At 38.3% G+C, this 12,335-nt stretch overlaps 1 protein-coding gene across 1 annotated transcript in view; it reads right to left on the reverse strand.

Annotated features, from left to right (window-relative positions):
* LOC107706281 (ephrin type-A receptor 3-like) overlaps positions 1 to 8,013 on the reverse strand; it is a gene marked incomplete at its 3' end in the record, with an annotated part of 23,599 nt that extends 15,586 nt beyond the window's left edge. Inside the window, exon 1 of the mRNA XM_016509960.1 lies at positions 7,861 to 8,013. Coding sequence (XP_016365446.1) covers positions 7,861 to 7,954 — 94 coding nt within the window. The remainder of the gene's footprint in view (positions 1 to 7,860) is intronic.
* Between the last annotated feature and the right edge of the window lie 4,322 nt (positions 8,014 to 12,335).

Raw genomic sequence — 12,335 nt, forward strand, 5'->3', positions numbered from 1 at the left:
ACTGGAAATAATTAGGGATAGACTTGAGTTTAGCCATCGGGATTTGCTTGGATCCTAAAAAGCAGGATGTGAATTTACATGAGTTATTTCAGAGGTAGATAAATTCAATACATTCTCTTCAGAAAATGTCAAACTCTTTGCTATGACCTTGCAGGGCAGTGAAGCGATTTCAAACCTTCTTAGATGGACGCAGATGTTCCAGCCGGCCTCATTCCTCCAGTTATCCGCATGTCTTCACAGAGCAGGAGTTCACTTGGGCCGTTCAAGGACTGACGTGACGTGTTGGCAGCAATCATGGTGTGGGATTTACCACCATCAGAATTGGTTGTATCAAGTGGAAGCAATCAGAATCCACGCCACTCAAGGCCTAACAGAGGTTCTTTTCTTTTTTTCCCCACAAGGGTCCGGCTTTGAGAAAGGATGGCCAGAGTTTAGACTAAACCACTGAAGTCAGATTATTTACACAGAAATTCTGACTTTTAATTGATTCAGAATTGATCTGATATGATATGCTCAAATTACTCCAACTAAAAAAATATTACATCATTGTGATGAGTACATAATTACATAGACATACTAAAAAGTGGCTTTAGAAGACAATATATTGATTGTTTTATTTCCATATCACTGAACATCAGCATATAACTGACCTTCAGTCCACAGCAATCCATTTAAATGAGTTTGTCAGTATGTCCAGAGGCCGGTCACACAAAACATGTTCTTACGTTCAAAATAAACAGATGAAGGACAATAGAATGCAACAGAATCACAAAAAAACCCAACCCGATCTCATGAAAGTGCGTATAAATAGTACGCCAAATAAAAACGAAAACTCGTGGTATTGATACGCAAAAATTGACTTTGGCGTGTATATGTTACGCGATGGGTAGGTTTAGGGTTGTGGGGTAGATGCGTAGCATATGTACGCGAAAACTGCGTATCATATGCACGCCAACAAATTTCGTATCATATGCACGCGAAAACTGCGTACTATATGCACGCCAAAGCCCATTTTTGCATATCAATACCACGAGTTTTCGTTTTTATTTGGCGTACTATTTATAAGTTGTGCTGCTTATTTTTTTTCAGGATTTTTAATGAACAGAAAGCTCAACAGAACTGAATTTATTTGAAACAAAATTATTTTGTAGCATTACAAATGCCTTTTCTGTCACTTTTGGTCAATATAATGCAACCTTGGGGGGAAAAAAAAAATTAATTTGTACATGTATTTCCTTTTTTTTTTAAATGCAAAGATTATTAACTATGGAAATGTAGTGTATATATAAAATATAAACAGAAAATTGGTGCATATACAATGTAATATATAATTCTCTATTTTATATAAGCTAATTTGAAACAATGTACATTGTTTACAATTAATTACAAAGAAACAGCAAGTAACACTAAATTAAACATGACATTTTGTGCAGAAAGACTGAAATAGCATTTTCCCGTAAAACCTACTCCAATAATCTTTGTTTTATTTACAACTTAAATATTTTTACATATTAGCTGTATTCAGAAAATGTAGTCGCCAACAGCACAATTTAGACGTCTCTGTCAGATATATATTTGTACTGTAAATTTTCTTATTTTAAATAGCATCTGCTCAGTCTGGCTCTGTTAAATACTGAGGAAAAATACTGTAAATTGAAAATAGCGGTGTTTGTTAGCCCCGTGAATGTACTGTAGAATTTATCTGGAGCACTGCAAAGCCAGAAGAGCACTGACACACACAAAACTGAGCACAGGAGAGAAGGAAAATTGAATGCACTCACTTACGCACACACATGCACTCTGAAAATCACACAGAAGGACAAAGCTTGGAGTCATGGAAACACAAAGCTTTAGAAGACAAGATTTTTGAATGACAGCATCCTCAAGTCCCTCGGCACCAAATTGGCCACAGGAGGGAAAGAATGAGAGAAAGCTGGAAAAGAAAAGAGTGTGAGTGACTGAGAGAGAAAAAGAGAGAGAAAGAGAGAGAGACTTTCAGTCAGTCCAGGCTAAAGCTCATTGGCATACAAATCCTTCCCACAAACACATCTCCATTCTGCCTCTTTTTTTCCCCCTATCAGCTGCCAGGTCGCCCTGCTATTGTGCTGCCAACATCAGGCCCGGTCTGGAGAGTGCATGGAGAATGAAGCCATCAGACAATGACCACTCTTTTGCTCTCCTTTTCATGTCTTTTATTCTCATTTTCCTCAGCTATTTCCCACTGGCCATCAGGCTCTACGTGGACTGAACAAAAAGATCACAAAAAAACCCCATAATCACCTGGCTGCTAGATGAAAATGGTTTGATTCCATTCAGAAACCTGAGTAATAGTATCTCTGATTTGTGAATCATGTGAGGTAAATATTTCATAAATATTTCAGATAAATATTTAACATGACGGATGTAGCCAAAATTGTTTAAAAAAGTAATTAATTAAATAATAATAATAATAATAATAATAATAATAAATTAACTCAATTGATCATTAATTAAAAAAAATAAAGTTACTGAACTAATGAATTAACTGATTGAAAAAAAAATTTAAATTAAAATTAAACTGAGAAATATTACTTCACTTTAGAAACATTGTTACTAAAACATTTTTTAGTTCTTGACCAGTGTCACTGTAGTTCTGTACTTCTCTGGTTGTAGAAGTGGGTTATATGACACCAGAAACCTACATCGCAAAGGAAAACGAGAATTAATTTTCACCATCATCATCATCTCACAAACCTCATTCCATCCATTTTCAGTGCACTTACTTGTGACCACCAATAGTTTTGTGGTGCATTATTGTATCACTTTAACTATTTTCCCAACCAGAAATGCTGCCCGATCTTTATAACATGACCAGGCTATATTATTTTCCAGTTAAGAGGTGCATTACTTAAATTACACCTCTTTTATCCCTGTGTGTTGACCATCTAAAGTGCCGTCTCAAGAACCGCATAAGACTGGATCAGGTCACAAAGACAGCATGTGATATCAGAGCGACCCAGGAAACAGGCCATCCGGAGCAGGATGTTGGTTTTGGCTTTTGAAAAGAGAGATGATCATCGAGTGGCAAGGTCGCATTGCATCGAAATGTAAATCCAACCGTCGTTTGACCCACCACGCAGGAGGCGCCAGCGCAGATGAGCTGAGCAAACAGCCCACCATCAGCTCCGACAAACAGAAAACAGAGACTCTAAGCATGTGGGACGGAGGCACTGAGAGATGTCACCCGGTCAATAACACAGAGCCGGGCAAATTGAAAAACCCTGCTGTTTGTTTAGCACTGCGGCAAGGCGGCGATTCTCCGAGCACAATCGCCTCTCCAAACCACGCAAAAAAGAGAGAAGCTGAGGCCGGAGGCAGACAGATGAATTCAATTAAAACAAATAAAAGGTCAAGACTGGGACCCAGCAAGACCGCAGGGAGAGCAGAACGCACAGCGTGACGTTTAGAGTCAGGCTCCATTGTGTTGACTAGCCTGCTAATGAGCTTCCAGTGAGAGAACCGGTAGCCGAACATGAGTGTCAGAGGCGTTAATTTGTAGAAACAGAATCCAGAGAGCGAGAGAGTTAAAAAGGGAGGACAGAGCAGCTCATTTGTTGGAGACAGAAGTAGTTGTAGCTGACAGGGCAATGCTTTGGGTCCACAGAACAAGAGGGCATCCCAGTGAATACAGGTCACCAGCCCAGCATGTCACAGGAAGGATTCCTTTACAAAAACAATAGATAGAGCCCAAACAACGACCCGCGCTCAACCAAAACAAATAACCGATCATGTAAAATGATCCTTTTTCACAAAGAAACTACAGCAGTCTGCCAATTCACACTGTTTGTAGGCCATTGTGCACCATGTAAGGCTGATGATGTCCTAAAATCAATAGCTATATGTCTACCCCGACCTCTTTCACCCATTTTAATTTCACTGCAAATAATATTGTCAATCAATTATCTGGCTTGAGCCATTGTGTGTCCAGAAAATCATTTGCCTTCAGCCTTTGTTCGTCTGCAGTAATAATGGTGTGTACGGTGAGAAATTAAGGTCTTTTTTTATGATTGCACATCGGTGTGCGACACAGCTCAAAGCCATCAGTAATCCCAGTAATAGAGGTGAATCAGTGCGGTGAGGCAGCCAATCAATGTCCACGTCAGCTCAAGGTCATGAACAAAATAATGATGGTGATAAAAACAATCCAATTACACTGATGTGATTAATCATAAAATTATATTATGATTCCTGTTCTCATTATATATTTAAACAAGTGTAATCAATAAATAGATCTATAGTTATTCTCCTAAAAGAAAGACTAGTAATCTCAAATATCTACTCAAGAGTTTCGAGGAGATATCAAAGGTATAGTTCTGTCAGCAGTAATTGATGACAAACCCTCACATTGTTCCAAACTTATATGTCTGGCTTTCTACCGCAGAACATAAAAGATGATATTTTGAAGAATGTTTGGACGAAAACAGTTTAAACATTAAGTAACTGGGGTCCCAAAGAACGCTGGATCCAACCAATGAAGAAAAAGAAAAAACATGATTTTCAAAAAAATTCTTCTTTTGTTTCCACAGAAACTGTTTGGAACAACATGAGAGTACAGGGTGACCAAAAGTCAAACATTTGGATATTAACTCAAACATTTCCCATCTAATTTTTATCCAGGACCAAATTAAGGTATTCTATCCACACACAATGTCTCATTTATTTCTATTATTATTTCTCCAAAAGCATTACTGAAAACTTCATTATGTCTCCTAAACGTTAATGCAAACTCCGAGAAATAAAACTGATGTCTATTTATCTAGCTATATATCTATATATACAACTGCTCAGAGGTTCATAGACAGACAGACAGACAGACAGACAGATAGATAGATAGATAAGATAGATTTATGCAATTGTATAATTTGATACTAATTGTAAACCAAATCTTAAATTAATTCAAAATTTTAGAATACCTTGACTTACAGTAAGCTTGGCAGTCCAATATATCATAAGATCATGAATACCTGATTTTGTGTGTGTGTGTGTGTGTGTGTGTGTGTGCGTGTGTGTGTGTGTGTGTGTCCACCGCTTGTTTTAGCTGAGGCATTTGGCCATGAGGGCACTCTAATCCAGACTGTTTAAACCTGGAGAAAAGGCAGAGAACAGAGGCTCCTTCAAAAACAGACCCTCTTCCCCTGGGGGGAAGCTGAGCCACTAATCCTGCTGCCCAGTAAATGAAAGCATGCAACAGGGACAGGTCACCCAAACTCTCTAGAAGGGAGGAAAGAGAGAGAGGAATATCAGAGCAGTGAAAACAGCCCATGGTGGATCTAGAATACTAATCTGGAGCAAAAGAAGAAAGAAAGAAAAAGAAACATAAAAATCGATGACCATTCCAGGGGTTCAGCAAAAAGATTAAATGTTCTTTTTAAGCCATTAAACCGAATTAAGCCCACCAACCCGGATCAGACTCAATCTAATCTTTTCTCAAGCAGGTGGTATGAACTCTCTGCTGTTGAACTGCAAGAGACTAAACAGAGCTCTTTTTCGTTTCACTGTAAAATTAGTTTTGAATCAGTGTCTAGTCGTATGCTTGTTGAAACTGCAAGAGCCTGAAAAACATGCTTGTGATGTCTTGGCATAATTGTGTTCAGATCTCCATGAATGGGGCTCAAAATCTCAACCCTGGTCAATATAAAACCTATATTTTAGTTTCTGCCCCAAATTTTTCATATCCTAAATTCACAAAACTGTGAGATCCACCGCAAACCAAAACCTTGAAAAAAGAATGCTGGTGCAACAATGCGCCCTCTGCTGTTCACATCAGCTACTGAACTGTCCCCTGACCTCTGAATTCAGTCCTTCTTAGATGACTTCCACATTTTGGTCCATATGTGGCAAATGACTCCCGTGTCATTGTGTTCGCATTGCTCCAGTGTAACATGGCACCAGCACTCCCAATGCGGCTTAAAATAACAAACGCTGGTCAGTCTTACGGCTCGGTGAGCAAGCACAGCGGGCGTCCTCCAGATGAGAAGACGTTATTTACAGTCACATAGACTAGAGCACGGCAGAGCATAGCAGAGACAAAGCAGAAGAGACCGTGCTTTGGCGCTGGAAGCCACTGGATGAGCGGTTATGCACTCTGCTCACATAGGCACAAAAGCACATGCTACTGCAAAAATACAAAGACATGGGGCAGTCAACTAAAGTCAGCCAATTAGGCCGATAACAGAGGAGAAGGTTCAGAAGAAAGCAGAAAACATTATAAAGAAGAAAGAGGCTAGAAGAACAAGCCCTGCTGGGAGGGAACACAGGGAAAAAGAAAGAGAGCAAAAGCAATTTCTAGAAACCGGACGGCCAGACACCAACCAGAAAAGCACTGTTTAGTCCATCTATTGGGCACAAAATGATTTGTCTCCCATTTCCACTGGTTAAACAGTTTCATCATCCACTCAAATGTATTTTTTCATTCAACAAAATAAATTTTGCTCAGGTTTGGAGGGTTGGCACTGGAGCAATCTAAATGCTTCTGTGACTCAAAAAACTGTTTTTTTTTTTTCTTAAATTATGTGACTGAATTCACTAAAAGTGCCAAGAAAAAAAAAGTTATTTCACTCTTCTGCTCAGGATAGGAAATTGCCTACTCTGCCTTGATGGAAGCATTACCTTCATTGTCTATCTAGGATGCATTTTGCTGAACTCAAATTCCAACATTTGAGCTAAGCTGTGCCGAAAAAGAAGCTCATTCATATGGTCTGACTATCTTTATCATTAAAAAAATAAAAATAAAAAACGGTTCACAATTCAAAACGAACCATATTGAAATATTTACTGGACAACTTACAGCTCTGGCACACACAGAAAAACGTGCTCTTTTGAGATGATAAACATAAACCTTAATTAATATAAGCATAAATTACTATTCTAAATGTATTTCTTTTTAAATAAAGTGATAAACCACTTGATCAGTTTCATGTGGTCTCATCCTTGTGGCCGGGAACTGGTACTTATAAGCTATTTCAGTTAGTTTTTTTTTTTTTTTTTAACAGACTGTGGAACAGATTTTTCTAGTGTGCATTGAGACTGCTATATAGACAAGATGCAGTCACCATTAACAAATCACCTTATGGTCACTGATAAATCATCAGGCTTATAGAGACTTCTCTCTGGTTCCAGCTGGCCATACGGCACAACACACTGCACGATTTCTGGAAATATAAGAGTTTTACCTGCTCACATCAAGTTCTTAATTTTGTTTTATTCATTTTTAATCCTTAGCAAATGTATGTACTTTCAAATAACTTTTAACACTTAATACAATTTTAAATAATATATTAAATAACTTTCTAATACATACCCAAACTCTTAAGTTTCTTCCAGTTAACTTTTAGAAAAAAATTAAATAAATAAATATTGCTTTACAGTTGTACAGTGACTTTCGAATAGAGTATAAGAGTATTAAGCTTCGTGAACTGATTTTTGCATACTTGTCGTTATTTTTTGCTGTGGTAGCAAACATGTTCATTACAATAATTCTTAAAATCACACTTGTGATCGTGTGCAATCATTTTCATTATCCTAATAAGTGGCACATGTATAGCATTTTTTATTTTTATTTTTTGTAAATGTCCAAGTGCAATCCACGGGAAGCACTTAACAGTGAGTTCTACAGGACAAGCATGTTGTACCCTAATATTTCAATAAACCTTAGTTAAAAACACATGCACTTGCTATTTTTTCTCTGCTTGCTTCATTCACCTTATGCATGATTTATAGGAACCACCGCATACAGAGCGCACTTCAGAAAACTGTGTCTCCCGCAAACCTCAGCCATTAATTAATCCTATGCTTTAGTTTTTAAAGACAAAACCCTCTTACCTTCATTCTCTGGGTAATTCCGTAAGGCTTGACTCGGTGTGAGGGAGGAGAAAAGAAAGAAAAGAAGGGACGGATAAATCCAAAGGGTTGCCATTTTCAGGCTGCGCTGAGCGCGCGCTGCATCCCTCTCGCTGTAGAAAGTTACTGAGGCTCGCGATCAGAGCTCAACTGAGGAGAGGAGAGGAGAGCAGAGCAGAGCAGAGCAGAGCAGAGCAGAGGAGAGGGAGGGTCCGGGACTAGCCTCGGTGTGTCAATCATGCCGGGCTGCCAGGGAAACGGAGGACGGCGGGAGGCGCGCGGGTGCTTTAAAAGGCGCGAGCTCGATAAAGATCTCAACCGCCACACAGAAACTAAAGGAAGCGCTGAGGATAACTGCTGCCTAATTTCATTTTAGACTGGATTTAAACTGCTTAATTCTACCAACACTTTGCTTGGTTGTTTAAGTTTCTGAAGTAAGTTATGTTAGGCGGGAAAAAGACAATGTCTCCTATTAAGACGAAATAAACAAACATGCGATAATTTAAAGGGGTCATATGATGCGATTTCAAGTTTTCCTTTCTCTTTGGAGTGTTACAAGCTGATTGTGCATAGATAAGACCCCTGAAGTTGCAAAGACTAAAGTCTCAAAACCAAAGAGATATTCTTTATCAAAGTTAGATCTTTAAAAAAGCATCATATGACCCCTTTAAGTCATTCTCATTTTAGCCATAAAATTGTTCTTCATTTACATACTGTATAGGTCTGTATGTTCACAAAACATGCAGTGTACAGTGTAAGGTAAGTATGTTAATGCTATAGCTACCAAAGTCACATTCAAGGTAAGTCTGTTCACTTGGCAGCCATATTTGCAATGCCTCTGGGCAGCTATTTTGGGCATCCAAGACCAAGTCCAAATTGAAATGAATGGGGGTGTCCTGAAATCTCAAAAACTGCTTGCTGAACTTACAATTAAATTACATATTTCAAATCAGCAAAAAAAATCTGAAATGAACTGCCCCATAAACGTTATTTATGCTCAAATAGTGTTAAAACCATAGGTAGATGCCACATTAGACCACTCCAGATACGTCGACGAGTCCACCATCTTGGGACAGTCAATGTGTCGTCACTCACAATAAAAATCGGTTTTAAGATGCCAAAACATTGCGCAGCCTCTGGTTGTAAAAAAGACACCGAAATTTAAATTCCTGAAGAAACTGGATAATCTTTCATAGGTAAGAATGTGTTGGTTTGTGTTTTTAATGTATTAACTCAATATTACAGGCTTTTTAAACTATAATACCTTTTAAACAGTTTTGCGCATCATGTGTGTGTGTGTGTGTGTGCGCGCGTGCGTGTGTGTGAGAGAGAGAGACAGGGTCACATCACAATAGGTAAGAATGTGTTGGTTTGTGTTTTTAATGTATTAACTCAATATTACAGGCTTTTTAAACTATAATACCTTTTAAACATCACATTACCTAACGGCTTCGTCTTGTGTTAGTCTAGCACAGACTAGACATATTCCACCATATCGCACGTTGCAGTTTCTCCCATTAATAAGTAACAGGAGTGTACCGTCTTTGTATATCTATAGTCTTTATATAGTCAGTTGCACATGTTATTGCTTAAATTCTTAGCATTGCCAAAGGGTGCTATATCAGGTACAAGCAAGAACTCTTCTTATGGTCAGCTTTCTCTTTCACATTTGCGGCTATATCCAAAATCGCTCCATATCCTCATTCACTCTTCCCTACATAAGTCGACAAATATAGTCCAAAGGAGTGAATGAAAACGATTGAGCCAATTCAAACACTGAGTGCACCAGAAGGGCTGCTGCTTTTGCGCAGTGTATTCTTGCTGATGCAACTGATAAAAAAAAACAATCAGAGTAACTTAGAGGAACAGTTACAGCAAAAGGTAGTTTGTCATGCAGATGTGATTAATATTTCTCAAATAAACAACTTATTCGAAATCTTATTGCTTAATTCTTATCATTAGCGAGCCACCACTGTTTCAAAATTAGCCATTATTAGGCAGAGAAAAGAAAATGTCTCATATTAGTATGTAATAAGTAATTACTGTAACACACGGCAACAAGCATCATACTGCTTCATCATCATACAACAAAAAATAATGGCAACCGTCATCATTTACTCACCCTCATGTCGTCCCAAACTCGTATGTCTTCGGTGAAACAAACAAGATAATATTTTAAAGAAATGTCTACAATAAAAGTCAGTTACCAGCAAAACTGTCAATGGACAGCAAATCAAAACTGTTCTTATTTTTAAATAATGTTGTTACCAGCATTTCTCAAAACCCCCTTTTTTTGGACCCACATGATGGCAAGTAAATGATAACAGAACTTGTTTAGGTGAACTATCCCATTAAACACATTCACAATAATCATACACACACAAAAACGCAAATCGCAAGAAAGTGCTTGTAGGCACATTAATGCAGAATTCAGATTAAGTGTGCCCATACATATCCATTTATCTGCTATTCTACAGTGGACTTCACTTGAACATAGCTTATCCAATAAGATTTTAGATCTGGAACTATTCTTTTATAAATAAGGTATGCTAAATGTACTACAGTATAATTAAAATTACAAGATATAATTTGTAATCTTTGACAGATCTGGAATTCGTAGCTGAACACCGACCAGTGAAACCAGCATCACTTTATCCACTTTCTCTCTGCTCCAACTGGGATTTTCTACGTGTCCAATTTAGACAATTAAGCAATTTACACACCATACAGGCCGCATGCCAATGACCTACTTTCCCCGTGGGGTCAAATAAAAAAAGGTTTTTAGAAGGCTTCATTCATCCAGTAACAAACCTTCGTCATTGCAACACTATCAATGACATGGCAAGGCTCTCAGACTCCTCAACTACCACAAACCCCCCCTCTTCTAAGGCTGTTTGTGTGTGGGATGTCTTTAAGACACTCACAATCTTCATGGTCACTGTGGATTGTCTCTGATTGCTACAGTAAAATGCAGTGTCAGCTTCTGCTCTTCAAGAGAAACCATGGAAGTCAGGACAGAGTATATGAAATATGCCTGCAATATTCCTTTCGCTTTCATAACACAAATGGCCATTAGAGGAGGATAGTGAGCTACTGTTAAGCTGTCATTTAGCTTCAGCTAGTGCTCAAGACACACACAAACACAAAAAAATTCTTCTCAGACTAATTCATGTGCCATTTGTGCATTTCTGCCATTCTGTGTCATTTTGAGTCACATCAAAGCTTAATGGTTGACTTTTTATCCAAAGGAAATGCTTCAGTCTCTACCTTTTTTTTTCAGCCCATTTCTAAAAGGATTGAACTCTGGTCACCTGCTCTCTCCCCCTTTCACCCTGAAAGGTCAGTCAGTTATAATGGCTTGAATTGAGGGCCAAATCCAACTCCTTATACTGCAGATTGTTCTATTTGGCAGGTTGCACTGCTGTGCAGATTCACTGCTGGAAACCACATACACATGGAACCACAAAAGAAAGTAATCTGTTGAAACCTCGAAAACAAAGCAAGGAATGCAAGTGCATTTTGCCTGTTACTTTACTCATAAGATGTACGTTTATATTTGAAATTATTTTAATTTAATCTGAAGTATCTATACACTGTTCAAAAGTTAGGGATCAGTAATATTTTGTGTGTGTGTGTGTGTAAGAAATTAATACGTTTATCCAGCAAGGGTGCATTTAATTGACCAAAAGTGACAGTAAAGACATTTATAGTGTTACAAAATTTTACTATTTCAAATAACTGCTGTTCATTTGAACTTTCAATTCAGTATAGAATCTGGAGGATCGTGTGACATAGAGGTAATGGCTGCTGAAAATCCAGCTTTGCCTATTACAGGAATAAATTACATAATAAAATATATTATAATAAAAAACTGTTATTTTAAATTGTAATATTTCACATATTACTGTTTTACTGTATTTTCGATCAAATAAATAAACTCCAAACTTTTGAGTGTGTATGTATACTCCACTTGTAGCTCTATTCTCTTAAGAGTAAGTTACACCTGTCCCAAAACAGTTCAGCCTAGGTTTCAATCTTGAATCTTCAGCTGAAACCACTGGGCTTGTGGTACTACAGAGCTCACTGAAAGGGTCGTCTGCCATGCTGAATCCACCTAACACTCACAGGCTTTTCAGAGCCACTCACTCGTGTGTTAATGTCTCTATTGTGGCGGACCAAACATTTAATGGCCGGCAGTTTGGTGCTCGCATTTAGAAGCAAAGAAAGGCTTTTTATGAGGAGGTAGGGGCACTGATCCAGAGACCCTCCGGATATCATCGGCTGCCAATGAGAGGAGGGCTGGACAAGGCTAATGGGCAAAGAAAGAGAGAGAAAGTTGAACAGCCTGTGGCCGTGTGCCTCGGTTTCCAAGATAGATAGTTTGAGTGTTAGGAACATAATGGAGGGAGGGAGAGTGATAGTCTGCTCATGAACGGAAGGAAGCAAATTGAGAGATG

The sequence above is a fragment of the Sinocyclocheilus rhinocerous genome, unplaced genomic scaffold, assembly GCF_001515625.1.
Source record: "Sinocyclocheilus rhinocerous isolate Xijiao unplaced genomic scaffold, SAMN03320098_v1.1 scaffold444, whole genome shotgun sequence".
Classification (NCBI taxonomy): domain Eukaryota; kingdom Metazoa; phylum Chordata; class Actinopteri; order Cypriniformes; family Cyprinidae; genus Sinocyclocheilus; species Sinocyclocheilus rhinocerous.